The 20,651-nt window shown below is 41.1% G+C and overlaps 1 protein-coding gene across 3 annotated transcripts in view; it reads left to right on the forward strand.

Moving 5' to 3' along the window:
- Window positions 1-15,818, forward strand: part of ACYP2 (acylphosphatase 2) — a 94,564-nt gene extending 78,746 nt beyond the window's left edge. For all 3 annotated transcript variants that reach the window (XM_081337429.1, XM_081337427.1, XM_081337428.1), the window contains one exon: window positions 15,005-15,818. In XM_081337429.1, coding sequence (XP_081193555.1) covers window positions 15,005-15,119 — 115 coding nt within the window. In that variant the 3' untranslated portion in view covers window positions 15,120-15,818. The remainder of the gene's footprint in view (window positions 1-15,004) is intronic.
- The last annotated feature ends 4,833 nt before the right edge of the window (window positions 15,819-20,651 follow it).

The raw sequence follows: 20,651 nt of genomic DNA on the forward strand, positions 1-20,651 counted from the left end.
AAGTAATCTTACAAATAGGCCAAAATCTTCAGCATTTCAACCAAATCAGAAACTTCTAAAGCCCACTACAAGTTCCCCATACATGAAAATATATTACATCTTCATTACCGCATCTCCAACATTTAGGCTAATGATTCAAATACATACTTAGCTTTTTAAAATCTAGATACCATCTATAAAACATTTTGTAAAAATTTCTTAAATTTCAAACTTGTTTAAATTTTACATTCCTCACCCAAATCTTTTCCCACCTCCCACTACTTGGCTGTAAGTACGTTGTGAAAGTTCCATAGACTTCTGCTGTTCTTGTTCTTTTATCTTCTTTGATCGTTTTAAAGCAGCACACGTCACCCTCTGTTCTCTAAGATCATCCAGAAGTGTTATAACTTGATCTCCAGCAGCATTCTCCTCTGTCTGTCCATCTTCAGCCTCTTGATGTTCTCCTTCTCCAGATCCCTTTGCAACTTCCAGAAGTGTTAATGGAGTTACTTTTAAAACATTATTATAAAAATCACTCGCTTGCGCCACAGTAACCAGACGATACCTTTTACCTTCATACGTCACCATAAGCCCAGCTGGAATCTCCCATCTAAACCTTATATCTCGTTGCTTGAGCTCTTGCACAAGAAATGTAAAATCCTTCCTTCTCCTTAGAATCTTTGAAGGAATTTCTTTTAGAACCAGAACTTCTTGATCAGCAATCACGACTTTAGTGTCATAGGCAGCTTGTATAACTTCATCTCTAATTTCCCTTTTTGCAAAATAAACCACCACATCTCTAGGCAACTTTCTCTGTCTAGCAATCCATGAATTCACACGAAACACTTTATCCATGCCTTCTTTTATTTCGGATGCTGGCTGATTCAATACCACTTCAAGAGCCTCAGAAACCAGCTGCTTTAAATCTTCCTTAATATTCTCCTTTAAACCTCTGATTCTAATAGCAAACTGCATCTGGAAATACTGGGCAAGACTCAATTCTCTATCCATTTTATCTCTTAAATCTTCATTCTCCAGTACTTTTGCTTCTAATATGGCATTCTTTTGAGTCATATCTTCCACTTTTTCATCCAAATCTTCCACACATTCAGCCACTTTATACACTGAAGTCAAAATGTCTGCCTTCATCACCCTGAACTTCTGTTCCATCCTCTCCTCCATTCTCTCCTCCAACTTCTTCAATTTCTCCTCCATCTGTGCAAATTTCTCACCAATTGTTTGATTAATTGATTCCAAAAGTACCTGGGCATGTTTATCCAAAGCATCTCGTAAATCCTTCAGTGTCAATACATCAGGAGAATGCAACGCCTGTAATGATGATTGTTGCACCGGAGAAGATCCACCACTCCGAAGAGTTTTAGGGGGAGGTTTAGCCGCCATCTTTAACTTTCAATTGTGACGCAGTTTCGCTTAAAGTTTAAAAAAAATCCATCAAGCTCGAGAGTAAAATAAAATAATCCTCTTCACCTTTTTCTCTTGTACCGCTCTGCCTGCTTCTTTTAATCCATAGTCCTTCCTTCAGGCAGGGGTGGTCGCAGACGCCTGGCTCTGCTCCATAAAGTCAGGAGCAGAGGCGCTGGCCAGCTGGGAGCGACCCAGGCTACGGGGGAGTTCAATCTTTCAGCCGCCCAAGCTACAAGCTCAGGCGGCCTCAGAGAACTCGACCCCTACCTGGGGCCTCACCCCCTCCTCTTCTCCCGAGGAGGGGGCTTCAAATTCGCCCAAACAGCTGATCGGCGCTGTTTCGGGCGAAAAAACAACAGCTGAGCCGCGGGCAGCCCGGGAGGGCTGTCTCCGTCGCCGCGGAGCCACCGGAAGTCATAAGACGACTTTTTAACCCATGAAAATCTTCTCAAAAGTTGGGGGGGTCATCTTATATGCCGGGAAAAAAACACAAATCAGTCGAGCGTCCCTGTTCTTGCAAAGCCGGGCCGCCCCGCGCAACCGAGCTATCTCCGGCGCGGCTCCGGGACACGGCTGGGCGGGAGCGTCGGGCGGCTTTCCCCACGCGAAGGCGGCGCTGCCCGTCGGCTCTTGTCCGTCGCAGAGGAGGCGAAGGCCCGACTGGCCCCGCCGGCCCTCCCGCTGCTCCCGCACTTCTGCCGGCCCCCGAGGCGCAGCATTTCCCAGGCGGCAGGCAGCGCCGGAGGGCAGCCGCCAAGTGGCTCTTTCACTGTTTCAGGTTGATGACCCCTGACCTATAACAAAAGTTTGTGAGCCATCCAGGTTTTCATTCAAGATGAGTGGCTATATACATGTTTTAACTAAGTAAAAAAAATATAGAATTGCAACAGAGTAGATACATGGTTTAAAACTCACAAAAGACTGCACATACTGTGGTAGACCGCAAAAGTAAATAATTTTTAAATTTCATTTCAGCAGAGACCATAAACTGAAGTGTTCATTTCTTTGCAAATCTACAGCAGTCTTCTCCACTGAAGCAAAAATAATGGATATGTTGTCAGGACTGGAAGTAACTAAAACTGGTTTGCAATCTTAACAGATCACATAAATTGCTTGCTGGCAATCTGATGCTTGCAAAAAGAATGTATGCACCTTGCCATTTATAATCTGCTTAAAGAGAGAATATACCATATTTTCCGGCGTATAAGACGACCCGGCGTATAAGACGACCCCCTACTTTTAAGAAGTTTTTCAAGGTTTTTTGTCTTATATGCCGGAAAATACTTACATGCCCTGCCCTCCCTGTCCGTCGCAGAGGAGGCGAAGGCCCGACTGGCCCCGCCGGCCCTCCCGCTACTCCTGCGCTTCTGCCGGCCCCCGAGGCGCAGTGTTTCCCGGGTGACAGGCAGCGCCGGAGGGCAGCCGCCACCCCGCCACGGCTGGCGCCCCTCCTGCTTACCCCCCCAGGCCTTGAACTTCTCCCATTCGGCGCAGGGTGGGGCAGCTCCGCCCGCAGCCTCTTTTTCATGTGCCGCTTCCCTCTCACCGTCGGCGGTGCGGCTCCTGCGCTCGGACCTGTTGCTGAGCCGGCGGCTGCTGCTGCGCATGGGACTGCTGGCCGTCCTGCCACTGCCCGAGGGGAGGGCCTCGCGCCCACCGGACTCACCTGTCACCAGCACCGCTCTCCCCCCCGTGGGGATGCGCTTCCGCCGGGCGGTGCTGGCCGAGACAAGCCAGCAGGCAGTCGCCATGAGCGCGGCGCTGAGGGGCAGCGGCAGGACAGCCCAGCGCCTGCAGGATGGCCAGCAGCCCCATGCGCAGCAGCAGCCGCCGGCTCAGCAACAGGTCCGAGCGCAGGAGCCGCACCGCCAGGCTGCCCAGGAAAAGCAGCCACACCGAGAGGCTACACGCCCAGTCCAGCTCCATGAGGGGCAGGGTGGGAAACCGGCCGGGAAGAGGGACCGGGAGCCCGGGCCGAGCGCGCCTCGGCCGACGGTGAGAGGGAAGCGGCACATGAAAAAGAGGCTGCGGGCGGAGCTGCCCCACCCTGCGCCGAATGCGGGAGGGCCGGCGGGGCCAGTCGGGCCTTCGCCTCCTCTGTGACGGACAGGGAGGGCAGGGCATGTAAGTATTTTCCGGCATATAAGACAAAAACCCTTGAAAAACTTCTTAAAAGTAGGGGGTCGTCTTATACACCGGGTCGTCTTATACGCCGGAAAATATGGTATATTCTCTCTTTAAGCAGATTATAAATGGCAAGGTGCATACATTCTTTTTGCAAGCATCAGATTGCCAGCAAGCAATTTATGTGATCTGTTAAGATTGTAAACCAGTTTTAGTTACTTCCAGTCCTGACAACATATCCATTATTTTTGCTTCAGTGGAGAAGACTGCTGTAGATTTGCAAAGAAATGAACACTTCAGTTTATGGTCTCTGCTGAAATGAAATTTAAAAATTGTTTACTTTTGCGGTCTATCACAGTATGTGCAGTCTTTTGTGAGTTTCAAACCATGTATCTACTCTGGTGCAATTCTATATTTTTTTACTTAGTTAAAACATGTATAAAGCCACTCATCTTGAATGAAAACCTGGATGGCTCACAAACTTTTGTTATAGGTCAGGGGTCAGCAACCTGAAACAGTGAAAGAGCCACTTGGAACCGGTTCCCTCACAAAAGGAAAAACTGGGAGCCGTAAAAAATGTGTGTGCATGTGCAGAACAGGGTTTGACTGAAGAGTGGAGCCAAGGCGAGATATGCACCTACCCTGCATATTTGAATTGATTGGTTGAACCCACTTTTTTTTTTTTGGACTGCACATGGCAGAGGACTGGGAGCCGCAGGAGATGACTGAAAGAGCCGCATGCGGCTCCGGAGCCGCGGGTTGCAGACCTGTGTTATAGGTGATCGATTTCTTACATACATACATAGTGGATACATAGTGAATACATACATAGTGGATGCTGATCTTAATATTGTATAACTATGTAGTCACTAAAATTGGAATTAGCTTTTCCAGTGAGGCCCAATTAATAATGTGATGTTTTATGGATTTGCATCATGCTTGTAAACAAACCTATAAATTTATAATCTTTCTGTATTTCTAATTAACTTGCTGGCAAAAGCAGCTCAAAGACATTTAGCTGCCTGAATTGAAGACCAAGATGTACCTCCCCATTCTATGTACAAAGCATAATTGAACTGGCAGTTGAATCTTACTTTAATACTTCTTATGAAACAGTTATCTTGATTGGATTTGACAGTGGTAGATAGGTTTGGAACAAAAGACCGCAAATGCAGCCTATATAGTTTTTCCCCCCAGCATGCATAATTCTTTTTTTTCTGTTCCAATCAGCCTTTGGCACCTGAGATGGTCCTCACTCTTATGAATAATAATTTTAAATTCACCAACACGCTATTTCATATCACCCATGGCTGCTGGGCTGGTGTTTTTGTAGGATATAGGATACATTATGTCTTTTGTCTTCCTGGAATATATTCAGCGTAATTGCTTGATGCTTCAACTCCACAAAGCAAAAGCTCTGGCAAAGCAATGTCTTCTATGTACTTTTAGTCCTACAGATCCAAACACTTTAAAAAAAATCTCAGGGGACCTCACTCTTCAGAGTACTTTGAAATAACTCAACATGAAACATAAAGAAAAGCAGATGTGCATGTAAAAGGGTCAGAACGTTTAGACTAAAGAACATAAAAATATCAGAGTTCTTCCCTGTTCCTTTGAGCCATACCCAACAAAACTGTACTAAATTAAAACTGCAACACTGAAAGTTTATCCAGAGAACTCTTTTTAACTGCAGGCTCTTTGCCAGTTCCTGTGGTTGTAATTTTTCCCACCAGGCATGGGAAGTCATGTGAATGTACCATGTTCCTTGTCTGCTTCCCTTTTTAGTTCTGTGAGATAGCATATCTTTATATTAAACTATGAATTCATTGACAATGGATGTGGTAGTACCTTAATTTAGCTGGTTTTGTGAAGGGACTGAATGGGAACATTACGCTATCAGTGATTGGCAATTTTGATAATTGTCTGCCACATCATCACCATGTCTTAAATACTAGCTGTCAGTGGGCAGTAGTGGAAGAAAATTATCAGCTGTCCATGCTTATGAACTTACTAAATGTATCAGGTTGATCACTGTGGGCCACAGAATTCTAGAGGCCACCACCCTATTTATTTGTGTGCATGCAGGCTTCCTGTCCAATGGAAAAGAATCAAACCCAATAAAATAAAAGGATAGCATGCCTGTTGTCCTTTGGCCAGTCATCATTAGAAATTGTAAATAGAGGATGCTTTTCCTGAATACTGTACATTTAAAATTGAATCCTGAATTTAAGTTCTGGGACAAGAGAGTTAACCAAATATACTTATGCAAAATTGCTACTGAATTACAGGACTTCACTGAAAAATGCTGGGGATCGCTTTATATCAGTAATGCCTCTGTTTCACCAACATACTCAAGCAGATTAATATTTATTTCTTTTCTTCCTTCTGATAGTTAACTCCTGCAAAAGCTTTCCACGAGGCCCATTCAAACAGAATAAAACTTACTGGAGTTTAGTTTATCTAGCAGAGTATTTCCTTCCCCCACTTTAAAGAATATAATTTTCATTCCAATATCTTAGTATTTAAAATAGATTTCACACCAAAGTGGTTTTTTTTTTCTTTTACGTCTTCCTTGGGCTTTAAAATAGGGTCAGAGGTTGAGAAGCTTGTACTGTAGTTGAAATTCAAACATAAATTTAGATCATACTTTATAAGCTTTTATTTTTGTAACAGTGTTCAAGAGAGATAGCCCAGAATAGTGTATTTTTATTGCTGAAGAATAAGAATAGGCATATCAGTTTTATACCAATATCTTGGTATTCCAGGGAAATAGATTTTTACAAGTCCACGTACATGCAAACATAATATGCTAAAAATTCAATTACTGTATTACACCCAGGCGTCTGTCTCTGAAAAAAAAATCAAATGCATAAATGCCATCTCTTAAATTAAAGATAGTATGATCTATATCCATTAAGTGATTCTGTGCCTTCATTCATCAATTTCCTAAAGAATAAAAAGATAGAGCTCATCTAATATCAGGGGGCAAGCTCTTCCATAGTGAGGGACTACCATTAATGAAGTCATCTCCTGGCACTTGATTTCCCAAAGAATAGGTATCCCCAACATCATCTCCTGATTAGCCTGTGGAAAAGGGACAGATTCTACCTGGAGTAAAGAAGTAACATGTTTTTAAGGACATTAACAAACAAAGTTTTAGGAAAAGTAACAGGATGATGATAAGTCTAGCTCAGTATGTTTAGCCTAAACAAGTAAAAATTCAAGAGGATTGTGAAAGAAAATTTCAAATATCTGAAGACTGACAAGAAAAAGAAGAGGCAAGAAAGGAGAAGCCAACAAATGAATATAGCAAGAAAAACACAGGGGCTTTTTAAAAAGAAACAAGTATTCATTTGTCACTGTGGCTATAGCTTTCTCATGCATTGCATAACCTCTGAAGAGCTGTCCATTGTTTTAGCTGATAATTAGAGCAGGGCTTTTCAACCAGTGGTACGCAGACCACCAGTGGCAGGTGGTACGCGACCCACCTAGATAAGTGTAGTGGGGAGGGGAATGAGCTGAAGTGACACAAGCCTGAGGGAGAGGCAGCCGGAGCTGCAGGACTGTTGGGGCTCAGCAGAAGCCCCAGGATTGCTGCAGGGCTCCAGCTGATTGGTACTTCTGGAAGCAGTAGCTGGAGGTGAAGTGGGGGGAGAGGAGAGGATATAAAAGGAGGTGGTTTTGGCGGGTAAGGGGAAAAAAGGCGGCAGGAAAAGAGAAGGGTATGGAGAAGAAGCTGTGGAAGGAGAGCTCAGCAGGCAGAGAGGAAAGAGACAGGGAAGAAGTTGTTGCTGGAAGAAAAGGTGCCCTGGTTTGTTTTCTTCAGCCAGGAGAATGCAATCAGCGCTGATGAAATAAAAAGCTGGGAGACGAGCATGTCTGAACGGAGGTTGGTTTATTTCAAAAGCCAGTGGCAGCTTGAATGGATTACCATAAAGATTTTTATACAGTTTTTACAGCGTTTTGTAATTCAGAGGCTCGATTTCTGTGCTTTTGTTATTGGAATATTTTAGTCCGTTTCACAAAGGCTAGCAAGTTTTCTTTGAAGGTAAACAGGCTTAATTTAAGGTTATCACTTTTTGCAATTGCCGGAGCCTGAACATCGTTTTAAAAAAGCCTCAGGCGTTAATCAGTTTATTCAATTTGAAGAAAAAAAACCCCGGAGTTAGTGTGTTTTTTTAATTCTGGGAGGCTTTTGTGAGTCTTTCTTGCTTTGTGCTTATTCCTGTGTCTTTAGGGGTACAGTGAAGGGACTGGGGTGTGTGTGCATTCTTACTACACTGTGGAAGGAGGGAGGCAGGGAAGAAGAAGAGAGAGGAGAGGGAGAGAGGGCCCACCAGCCAGCTGCCCACCAAGGTAGTGACACATATTAATAAATACAGATAAATTTGTCATACATTTTTCAGTGCAAAGGGAAAGTGATTCATCAAAGAAACTGCCACCTAAGAAATTAAAACTGGTATTTTTTCTTTTTCTTTTTTTTTTACAGTTTGTAACATTTTATTACAGAATAAAATACAAAAATACAAAAGCAAATAGCAGGACACTATGGGGAGGAAAAGGGGGGGAAGTGAGGGGGAGAAGGGAAAAAGAAAAGGTATTGACTTCTGACTTCCTCTGTTGCAGTAGAAGGAAGCATTAACACCAACTTCAACTTTTTACTTTTCCATAACATTATAAACTAGCCATTTCTATAACAACAAATGAATCTAATCAGTAAAATCCAAGTCCCCCCCTTTTTTTAGTCATCAAGTTTTTGACAATTTGCTAAGCACTAAAGGTAAAGGTAAAGGTTCCCCCGCACATGCGTGCTAGTCGTTTCCAACTCTAGAGGCCGGTGCTCATCTCCGTTTCAAAGCCGAAGAGCCAGCGCTTGTCCAAAGACGTCTACGTGGTCATGTGGCCGGCATGACTAGACGCCAAAGGCGCACGGAACGCTGTTACCTTCCCACCGTAGTGGTCCCTATTTTTCTACTTGCATTTTTATCTGCTTTCGAACTGCTAGGTTGGCAGAAGCTGGGACGAGTAACAGGTGCTCTGTTACGCAGCACTCGGGATTTGACCCGCCAAACTGCCGACCTTCTGATCGACAAGCTCAGCGTCCTAACCCACTGCTAAGCACTGGTGGTACTCAAATATTGTCATGTCCTAAAAGTGGTACATTCTGTGAAAAGATTGAACCTTGCTACTCCTTAATTCAGTTAATTGCATAGTCATATTCTATGCTTGTCAACTGGTCTTCCTGGATGTTAATGTTCTGGTATGCTAGAGTGTGTGACACAATACTCAGTACATTTCTGTAAGCACAGGCTTGTAAAGCTATGCATTTTATTTCCCCTTTTTAAAATAATCACATCAGGAGTCCTTGAATGAGTTGGTTACATATTACAAATCTTGAAAAAAAAAGAAATCATTTTCTATCATAGAACATGAATTGCACTGCAGAAAATAAAGTGGAGCAAGCAAACAATCCCATTTATAATCCATTTACCAAGAACATAGCTCAGTTTATCCATGGGAATCTGAGTAACTTTTATACAAAGCTTGTAATATGCATAACTCCTTCATGTGGCATGAGGTTTTAAATACGCTTTCTCTTTTTCTATTCTTCTCAATGCTTTAAAAGTACTTTCAGTTTTTCTTATTTTTCACTAGCATCGCAGGATACCACAGTGCTGGATTCCTGAATATGAACTCCTTGTTCTTTTTCTGTCAGATGTTTTCAGTTCCAAAGTTCAACTCTTGGTCTGTTCTCTGTCTCAGACTGAATAAAAACTAAATTAAATTCCAGAATTATGAAATAATTGACTGTAGGGCATAATCTTACTGAAGTTCTCAAAAAATGTTATAGATCTACGTATATTGAACCTATAGTGGGTGGATATATTGCGAATCAAAGGATGTGTATTTTCTGTTCTTTCCTTTTACATGGCTATTTAATTCTTCTCTCCCTTCAATAGCTACTTAAATTTTGCAAGGGCTTGGAAGTTCAGGCAGAATCAAGCACAGACTTGACGCTTAGAGGAGAGGCACTTGAAATAAAACAGTTACCAAAATTTCTCATATGATTACAGGTTGGCTGTACTAATAATCTAATATAAGCAGTGAGGTATGTTGTTGTTGTTCTATGTTGTTGTTGTTGCTGTGACTCAGAAATCTTAATTCCAACTTTTGATCATCTAGCCCTGCCTTTCTCATGATGTGCTCTGCAAATAAGTTAAACAGGCAGGGCGATAGTATACAGCCTTGCTGGACTCCTTTCCCAATTTTGAACCAATCAATGGTTCCGTGTCCAGTTCTCACTGTTGCTTCTTGACCTGCATATAGGTTTCTCAAGAGACAAATAAGATGGTCTGGTACTCCCATCTCTTTAAGAACTTGCCACAGTTTGTTGTGATCCACACAATCAAAGGCTTTAGCGTAGTCAATGAAGCAGAAGTAGATGTTTTTCTTTCTCCATGATCAAGCGTATGTTGGCAATTTGATCTCTAGTTCCTCTGCCTCTTCAAAATCCTGCCTGTACTTCTGGTAGTTCTCGATCCATATACTGCTGGAGTCTAGCTTGTAGGATTTTAAGCATAACTTTACTAGCATGTGAAATGAGTGCAATGGTGTGATAGTTTGAACATTCTTTGGCACTGCCTTTCTTTGGAATTGGAATGTAAATTGATCTTTTCCAATCCTGTGGCCACTGTTGAGTTTTCCAAATTTGCTGGCAAATGGAGTGTAGCACTTTTACTGCATCGTCTTTTAAGATTTTGAATAGCTCAGCTGGAATACTGTCACCTCCACTAGCTTTGTTGTTGCTCAGTTTTCCTAAGGCCCACTTCACTTCACATTCTAGGATGTTTGGCTCAAGGTCAGTGACCACCTCATCGTAGTTATCAGGGATGTTAAGCACATTCTTGTATAGTTCTTCTGTGTAATTTTGCCACCTCTTCTTCTGCCTCTGTTAGGTCCCTGCCATTTTGGTCCTTTATCATGCCCATTTTTGCATTAAACGTTCCCTTCATCTCTCCAATTTTCTTGAAGAGATCTCTGGTCCTCCCTATTCTATTATTTTCTTCTATTTCTTTGCACTGTTCATTTAAGAAGGCATTCTTATCTCTTCTAGCTATTCTCTGGAATTCTGCATTCAATTGGGCGTATCTTTCTTTTTCTCCCTTGCCTTTCGCTTCCCTCCTTTCCTCAACTATTTGCAAAGCTTCCTCAGACAGCCATTTTGCTTTCTTGCATTTCTTATTCTTTGGGATGGTTTTAGTTGCTACCTCTTGTACAATGTTGCGAACCTCTGTTCATAGTTCTTCAGGTACTCTGTCTATCAGATCTAATTCCTTAAATTTGTTTGTCACCTCTACTGTATATTCAACAGGGATATGATTTAATTCATACCTGAGTGGCCTAGTGCTTTTCTGCTATGACCATCGTATTCTCTTGACAAAATTCTATCAGCCTGTGCCCTGCTTCATTTTTTACTCCAAGGCCAAACCTGCCTGTTATTCCGCTTATCTTTTGGCATCATTTTTTGGTGTTCTATAAGGTGCTGTAGGGCTTCATAGAACCAGTCAATTTCATCCTCTTCAGCACCGGTGGTTGGGGCATAGACCTGGACTACTGTGATATTGAATGGTTTGCCTTGAATTCAAACTGAGATCATTTTGTCATTTTGGGGATTGTATCCCAGTATTCCTTTTCCTACTCTTTTATTGACTATGAAGGCTACTCCATTTCTTCTGAGGGATTCTTGCCTGCAGTAGTATACCTGATGGTCATCTGAATTAAATTCACCCATTCCTGTCCATTTTAGTTTGCTGTTTCCTAAGATGTCGATGTTCAGTCTTATCATCTCTTGTTTGACCACGTCCAGCTTGCCTTGATTCATGGATCTTACATTCCAGGTTCCTATGGAGAAAAAATCTTTACAGCATCGGACTTTCCTTTCACCACCAGATACATCCACAGCTGAGCGACCTTTCGGCTTTGGCCCAGTCGCTTCATTCTTTCTGGCGCTACTAGTACTAGCCCTCTGCTCTTCCCCAGTAGCATATTGGACACCTTCCAACCTGAGGGGCTCATCTTCCAGCATCATATCATTTTGCCTTTTGGTACTGTCCATAGGGTTTTCATGGCAAAGATACTGGAGTGGGTTGCCATTTCCTTCTCCAGTGGATCACGTTTTGTCAGAACTCTCTGCTATGACCTGTCCATCTTGGGTGGCCCTGCATGGCATAGCTCATAGCTTCATTGAATTACGCAAGCCCCTTCGCCATGACAAGGCAGTAATCCATGAAGGGGTATGATAAAGTACCGCTTTATAAAGCCTTAGTAAGGCCACCCCTGGAATACTGCATCCAGTTTTGGTCACCACATTACAAAAAAGATGTTAAGACTTTGAGGAAAAAATGCAAAGAAGAACAACTAAGATGATTAAGGGCCTGGAGACAAAAAACATATGAAGAATGGTTGCAGGAGTTGTGTTTGTCTATTCTAGAGAAAAGAAGGACTAGGGGGATATGATAGCAGTAGTTGAGAGATTGCCACAAAGAGGAGGGGGTCAGCTTATTTTCCAAAGCACCAGAGGGCAAGACAAGAAACAATGGATACAAACTAATCAAAGAGAAAAGCAACCTGGAATTAAGGAGAAACTTCCTAACAGTGAGGACACTTAACCAGTGGAATAGCTTGCCATCAGAAGTTATGGGTGCTTAATCACTGAAGGTTTTTAAGAAGAGACTGGACAGTCACTTGTCTGAAATGGTATAGGGTCTCCTGATTGAGCAGGCAGTTGGACTAGAAGACCTCGAAGGCCTCTTCCAACTCTATTCTGATTGATTGACCTTTTCAATCTTTTGACAAACAAAATCAATGTGAAGCCAGATTCACATAACATCTGTGTTACTGACTTAACAACTTCATTGATTACCTTAACAACCGTGGCAACAAATGTCATAAAATGAGGGAAAACTCACTTTACAACAAATTTTGAGATCGATTTTGGTTGTAAGTAGAGGACTACCTATACATTGTGCTTTAGCAGGTATGCACAGATTCCTTTCAAACTGGTTCTTGAGGCTTCTCTATAAATGGGCGAACAATTCTGGCAACGCTTGAGAGCATTGAAATCTTAGGTAAAATCTAAGGCACAAATGTCAAACTCGCGACATCACATGACGTTGCGCAACGTATCGGGATGGTTTTGCCATTGCCGGCAATGAGGTGGCCAGGGCTTCTGCATGACGCATCTGGCCTGCAGGCTGGCAGTTTGACACCCCTGATCTAAGGCAAGGTTTTTCAACCTTGGAACTTTAAGATGCATGGACTTCAACTCCTGGAATTCCCCAGTCTGAGAATTCTGGGAGTTGAAGTCCACACATCTTAAAGTTGCCAGGGTTTAAAAACACTGATCTAAGGTATGGATGAATCTAGATAATTTGAAAAGGTAAACCCTTCTATTGATAGTTAAACCAACACTGTAGCAGGTTTATGACACAGCAGTTGTGTTTCCCATAAGGCAGTGGTCCCCAGTCTTTCTGGCTCATCCGGACAGGCAGCAACAGCAAGAGTGGGGGGAGGGGATGGTTTCACATGCGCAACCGTAGCTCCCACAAATGCACAAATGAAGATTTGCGTGCTCGCCCGCTGCTTGCCTAGCCTGGTTGCCAACGAGCCACCGACCAGTACTGGTTCATAGCCTGGGTAACATGTTTTTAAATATTACTGACATTTTATTTATTTATTTATTTAATTAATTAAATTTTTATACCGCCCTATTCCCGAAGGACTCAGGGCGGTTTACAGGGCAACATAAAATATGATATAAAAATAGTATAAATTAAAATAGATTAAATTACATAAGCCCAACAATTAAAACAATATTAAAAGCTAAAACCCCTTCAGTCCAGGCCTGATAGATCAAAAAACCAAGTTTTCAGATCCCGGCGAAATGTACGCAGATCGGGGGCGGTCCGAAGTTCCACCGGTAAATCATTCCAAAGGGCAGGCGCGCCCACAGAGAATGCCCTCCCCCTGGGGATCACCCGCCGGCACTCCTTAACCGTCGGCACCCTGAGAAGGCCCTCCCTGTGGGAGCGCACAGGACGATGGGAAGTTGATGCCGGCAGCAGGTGTTCCCTTAGATAATCTGGACCCAAGCCATTCAGAGCTTTATAGGTCATTACCAGCACCTTGAATCTCACCCGGAGGGCAACCGGAAGCCAATGCAGCTCACGGAGAAGAGGTGTTACACGGGAGTATCGGGAAACTCCCATAACAACTCGCGCGGCTGCATTCTGCACCAGTTGAAGCCTCCGCGTGGTCCTCAAGGGCAGCCCCATGTAGAGAGCGTTGCAGTAGTCTAGCCGGGAGGTCACGAGCGCATGGGTGACTGTGCGTAGGGCATCTCGGTCCAGATAGGGCCGCAACTGGCGCACCAGACGAAGCTGGGCAAAAGCCCCCCTGGTCACGGCTCCTATATGGTCTTCAAAATTGAGCCATGAATCCAAGAGGATGCCCAAGTTGCGAGCCCTATCGACGGGGGGTAACACCTCACCCCCCATCATTAGTGGTGGAACAACCTGGTTAACCCGAGATGCCGGTATGCACAGCCACTCAGTCTTGGCAGGATTGAGACGAAGCCTGTTTCTCCCCATCCAAACCCGGACCGCCTCCAGGCAACGGAACATCACGTCGAGTGCATCACTGGGTTGGTTCGGGGTGGAAAGAAAAAGTTGGGTATCATCAGCGTACTGATGATCAAGATATCACATGCTGAGCCTTCCAACTATTTCAGATCATAACAATAATTTGTTTTTGTTCTTGTTCTTTTGTTTCTTTGCTAACCCTAAAATAAAATCCATAGATTCATTAAAATTACGATTCACCATTAACATATTGGGCTTATTTTAGAAGTTAGGGTCATTAATATTCCAGTTCAGGAATAAAGTGTAATTTAAATATGAACCTGAGTATGGTAGTGAATAGATACTAGGGATCTGATTATGTACGCTTCCAGGTTTACTAGCCACTAGCACTACAGATTAAAAGGTATTATATATATTAAATATAAAAATTTAATAAAACCTAAACCTAAACCTATATAGAAGGGGAATGAGAAAACATGGTCACGTAAACTTTCATATATAATTCCAAATCATGCAAATTGCAAAAATAAAAATTCGTTTAGAAGTACTATGAAGAAGTAAATCCAATAACTTATGCTGCTATGGAATTCATTTGCTGACTTAGGCCATATCAACATAGCCTAATATCTGTATAGGATTCCTGTGAATTCTTTTTTGTTTTTAAGAACCTTGGTCCTCAACATCCATAAAATGGAGAAAATCCTCTCTGACTTTCTGCAACACTGTCTTTCTTTGCTTTGCCACACCTTCAAGAACATACAATACCAAAATACAACAGCAGAAGCATGAACAATATTGTATTACTCTGATTCCTCTACTATTTTTTCCCTTTGCAGGAAAGCTTGGTTGACCAGCGTTGGAAGTCCTAGCTCACGCATTGACCGGACAAATTTTTCTAATGAAAAGGAAATTTCAAAACTTGAATTCTCTGGATTCACCACAAGATACTAATAAAAGCAAATCATAAAATTATCTTACTTCCACCATTGCATCAAACATTCTAAGTCTCCCTAAAGCAAATTAGGAAAATATAACAATTATTATATTTACATTCTGGCCAAATGTTTATGTGGTGTGTTAAGGCAGAAAAAAGTATTACTTGGTTAAACTTTTTTTTCCTTTACAGATAGTTTACAGATACCAATTTGGGTATTATTAGGCATGTTGTTTTGCTATCATGTGCATGTTTATTTGGAAGTGACTCTTTCTGTATCCAACAGGGTTAGTCCAGATAATTATACTGTACTATATATATGCCTGCAGCTTTAAGGATCTGCCCCAAATGTAAGGGTGGAATGATTTACATCTTAAAACTAATATATATGACTACATTCAGTGAAATAATTTATTAAACCTTAAATATTTAATTCTGGACACTCTAAACCAAATGTTTTACAACAAATTAAAACATTTTTAAAAACTTTATCTAGTTCTCTGGCCAATGAGCTTTCCTCTCCCTACAGTAGTCCAATCAGAAGCTATCTGTCATCTTTATTCCTAGATGGAAAATACCAAATCTGTCACATTAAATTTTGAAAAGATTGTTGGTTGTATTTTTGCACATGAGGTAGCTGTGCTGAAATAAATTTTGAGTGCCATAAAATTAGTTTAACTCTTGTCAGGGTGGAGCTATTTCCTCTGTGTTGCTCCACTCCTTGCTTCTTCTGTTTTCAGGTTGGCACCGTCTACATGTGTGTGGGTGGGGGGGGGGAATTCCATGCCTTTGGCCTTCTTACTAATGTTTTTTATTATTATTATTGAGCTTCCTTTCTTTGCCTTACTGTTGTATTGAGGCAAAGCAGATTAGAAGAACAGATACTGTAGTCAGGATAATCTGAAAGTCAAGAAACGGCTACTTGAAGAGGTGTGAGCTCTGACAAGTGCTTGTGATACCAACCTCTGACATCCCCCAGCTTAGGAAATACTTAAATGTGCCCAGTGAAAGGAAAATAAAGTCTGAGAAAATTATTTTTAATCCAAGTGAGAGGAGCATTTCCCAGTTGCTTCTGTGAGGTATTCTCAGTGTGATAATGGAAAAAAGATGGAGATGAAAACTGAGCATTTTCCATGGCATTGTATATGATCATTGACTCTAGGTTTGCTCCTTCAAATATCAAGGCAGAATAGAATAACAATGGATCTTTATTTTCACTTGAGCCAACGATATTGGCAAATTGCAAATATGCAAAACTACTGACATTTATACTTATAATCTAAGCAGATATTCCCAGGAAACTATTGATCTGACTCATTAATAAAGCATGAATTCATTGCTAATTCAAATGGGCACTTGAAAAGGCCTTCCATGTGTATGAGGAAGAGTATTTTTTCCATAACCAGATTAATTTTAATTGGTTCTTTTATTCAAGTTCTTACCAGCTTAGTAAGTTGTTATAATTCCAAACACACACAGCTTTTGTGATCATCTACAAACATCCTTTGTTAAACTCCTTAAGAACAACCCTCGTAAATCTGAAATGCAAAATGGCAAAGATCATGTGTAGGTCTTGTTCATTAGCCAGAATATGTTTCTGCTGGGAAACAGTCTGTATTTTCTCTTGGGCCATAATGAATATGAACAATAATAAAGAGACACACGGAGCTGCTCAAAAAAAGTTTTTCCCCCCTCATTCTATGTTGCTTGGTTTGTTATAGGAAATAAAAAGATAATGTAAGATTTGTGCAGGATCCCACAGGTATCTTTGTGTTGCAAATGTTAGGTAAAATACACAGGAAGATTATTTTATGGATCTCATTTTTTCACTTGTCATGTTTGTATATTTAAACTCATTCCATATCCAAGCAAACTTTCAAAACCCATGAATCAGAAATTCTAGTACAGCATCTCCCTGTTTAATATCCACCCATCCAGTATACCCAGAAGAAGCAATATGCAGAAAGCTGCTGTCCTGATGCTAAACGTTTTTCAGAAAATATGGTTGGGATCAGTGGAATAAATATTTCTAAAATGATGTGAAGAGCTAGAATTTCATGGAAGCTAAATTTCACGAAAATTAATGGGCAGTAATATAGGAAATCAATGTATGATTCAGGAAAAAGGGAGGCATAGACCAACATCAAGAATAGAAATGGATCCATTCAGAACATCCATGCAGAAATGGATTAAAACTGTCAATGCCCTAGATCTAGCAGACCAGGGCATATGCCAAAACATTTTACCGATGAAATAGCTCATATTCATTAAGAGTGTATTCATTGGAGTGGTAAATGAGTTGGACACTTACTCAGTTTTTATGAATGAGTTCATTCTTGTTTAACTGAATATAGGATGAATCTCTTGGAGGAGTAAGGTGAACTGCTTGTTTGTTGGACCCTTGTGAATTGTGATAAAAATCTGCCACAAAAAAAACTAGACAGTATAGGAGATAGGTATTTTCTTCAGGGATGTTTAATTCGATCTTAAGCTTCCAAAGGTCTATTGAATACAGTATTCAATAACAGTATTTTTCCAAACAGTATCTCAGAATCATTAATAACAAGTAAGCCCCAAGCTTTATTTGATAATGAAGATTAATTGGATCCTTTCAATGTTAATTTGAGATTGGATGAAGAGACATAAACGGCCCTGAGTAGCATTGATGGATGATTTATACTGGGGATTAACTAAGGAGAATTCCCTTTTGTTTTTGTTGGACCTCTCAGCATTATTCAGTAGTGTCAAAGAAGAATTATTTTGCATTGGTTCCTTGTAATCTCTGTAGAAAGAGGCTACGTCTTATCCTTCTTTTCACTTTTTTTTTAAAAAAAGTCTCCCTTTTGTCTCTATATTTTTTAACAATACACACACACACACACACACACACCTCTTTGTGTCTCTCTTATTGTAAACTGTAAGTAAGTGGAACGCATCCCAAAACAATTTTGCCCAATAATTCTATAATTTAAATATGTCTTATAATACACCAGTGTTTCTTGACCTTAACAACTTTAATATTTATGGACATCAACTCCCATGCCAGCTGGGGATTTTTAGGAGTTGAAGTCCACTCATCTTAAACTTACCAATGTTGAGAAACAGTGTTAAACATGATAGAGAAAAATGATCACTTGTAATTTATAAGGACCAACTGCCAACATGCTAGATTTATAGGGAATGGGGACAGGGAGAGAAAGGAAACCAGTATTTAGCAATAAGGCCTGCCAGGTATCAGCTGCTGATTCATTTCTGCCCAGCCTCTCTACATGATTGATCTCCACTACTGAAAGCAACTTCACAGTGGTTGCTTCAGGCAATGGACTGACTCCACCAACCAGGCTGGCAATTTTAGATGCATCTGTTATATGGTTGAAAAGGTTGTTTTGATGCCAGGTTAAAATCTTAAATAGAATATCAATGATAAAATGAACAAACACATAAAAACTTTATCCACATGCTGGAATTTATTATTTATTTGTATCTCACCTTTATTATTTTAGAAATAGCTCAAGCTGGCAAACATACCCAACATACCTTTTATTATAAGCAGAAATAAATGTCTGTGGATTTAAAATGTTTTAATTTTGCTTTTAATATTTTTTTTCCAAATTATTAAACTTTCAATATAGTGATACGTTGAAGGAAAACATTTTAAAAAATGAAAACAGAAGTAGACAATTATGCAGTTAGACCTAGAAATATATCATTTGTCATCACAATTTTTAGCTACTGCTAAAAAGTATAAAATTAGACCCCAGCTACATTTCTTTTGATGAGGGACGCGGTGGCTCAGTGGGTTAGGACGCTGAGCTTGTCGATCAGAAGGTCGGCACTTTGGCAGGTCGAATCCCGAGTGCCGCGTAACAGTGAGCGCCTGTTACTCGTCCCAGCTTCTGCCAACCTAGCAGTTCGAAAGCACGTAAAAAAAATGCAAGTGGAAAAATAGGGACCACTATGGTGGGAAGGTAACAGCGTTCCGTGCGCCTTTGGCATCTAGTCATGCCGGCCACATGACCACGGAGACGTCCTTGGACAAGCGCTGGCTCTTCGGCTTTGAAACGGAGATGAGCACTGGCCCCTAGAGTTGGAAACGATTAGCACGCATGTGCGGGGGAACCTTTACCTTTACCTACATTTCTTTTGAGCAAAGGTTCCTCAGCAGTGACACCTTCATTGTAAAACCCCAATCAATTAGCCTTTTCTCTCTTGAAAAAACAGTGACATCCAAGTGAAGGGGGGCCAGGGAGGAATTGCTCACGTATGAAATAATATTCAACATTGTTGTCAGTCATATAAAGCTGCACTGGAAAAAAGCTTTTATAGATAGAACTGCACAATTTTCTTTAGTCAGAATTGCAATGCTGTATCCCATCAATGCAATAATAAGTATAGGGTAATTATTGAAACAATATAATGTATGAAGATTTATAACAATATAATAAAAAGGGGAAAAAAACAGGCCAGGACTTCAGTTGTATGGCTATAGTCACCATCTTGACTTTTTAAAATATCTGATGCCTTTGTTATGGAGCTCTTGCCTATAATTTTAAGATCACTCAGCTGTACTAATACTGACATTGTGGAAAGAGTGTAATAAGATTAAGTCTCGTTCTAGAATATTATGGGCAATTGTTCCCCCCTCCCCCCTTATTATAGTGCTTTGATTTGTAATACAGATTAGTACTATATGGTTATGCAACAACCTTTACTGTGTTGGCTATTGTATTTAATTAAACAGTCATTTATCTAATGCTGCTAAATACATTAGCACACATTAAAGGCAAAGCTTTTACATGACAGAGATGTCCTAACCTAACATCTTTAGTGATGCTTTAGAAAATATATCCCAACTGAATAATACCACCAGGATTCAATGGTTTCAGCAAATCTGTCTCCAGCATTGCCCAGCCACAATGGGTAATCCATGTGTAGAGCCAACAGCTTCCCATTACTGAAGCATATGCTTCCAAAGAAGAAAGCCATGCTGTGATCATGGATAATAATTGATGGAATTAACCTACAAAGGTCTACCAAGCTCAACCTCTGCCAGCCTGGTGTTTTGCAGAACTATTGTATTACTATTTGCAAATTTCTTAGCTAGCAAATTCTGCAATTTGTTAGAGAATCTGCAATCTTTTCACATATCCAGAAACAGCTGATAGAAAAAAAACTAGTTTAATCTTTTAAAAGTGTTCAAAACATGTAACCATAACTTCTGTACTTTCCCTTGTGTGCTCTGAATTTTGAAATCTAGTACCCATCACATTAATTTTTTAAAATCTAGTCAATCTACTAATTTTGTTCAATTGCAGCAGAATAGCTTGGCTGGATCTTAACATGTTATTCAGCTTTCTATAGTGAGAAAAAACATGTATTCTCACATAGATTTCATCCTGGCTGGTTGCAGCAGGTTTTGGTCACTTCACATGACCCTGGGACACTGTGACCATCATAAATATGAATCAGTTGCTAAGCATCTGAATGTAAATCACAAGACCCTGGAGATGCTGCAACATTCCAGCTGATTGGTGCTTCTTCTGGGCTTA

The sequence above is a fragment of the Vipera berus genome, assembly GCF_964194415.1.
Source record: "Vipera berus genome assembly, chromosome: 1".
Taxonomy (NCBI): domain Eukaryota; kingdom Metazoa; phylum Chordata; class Lepidosauria; order Squamata; family Viperidae; genus Vipera; species Vipera berus.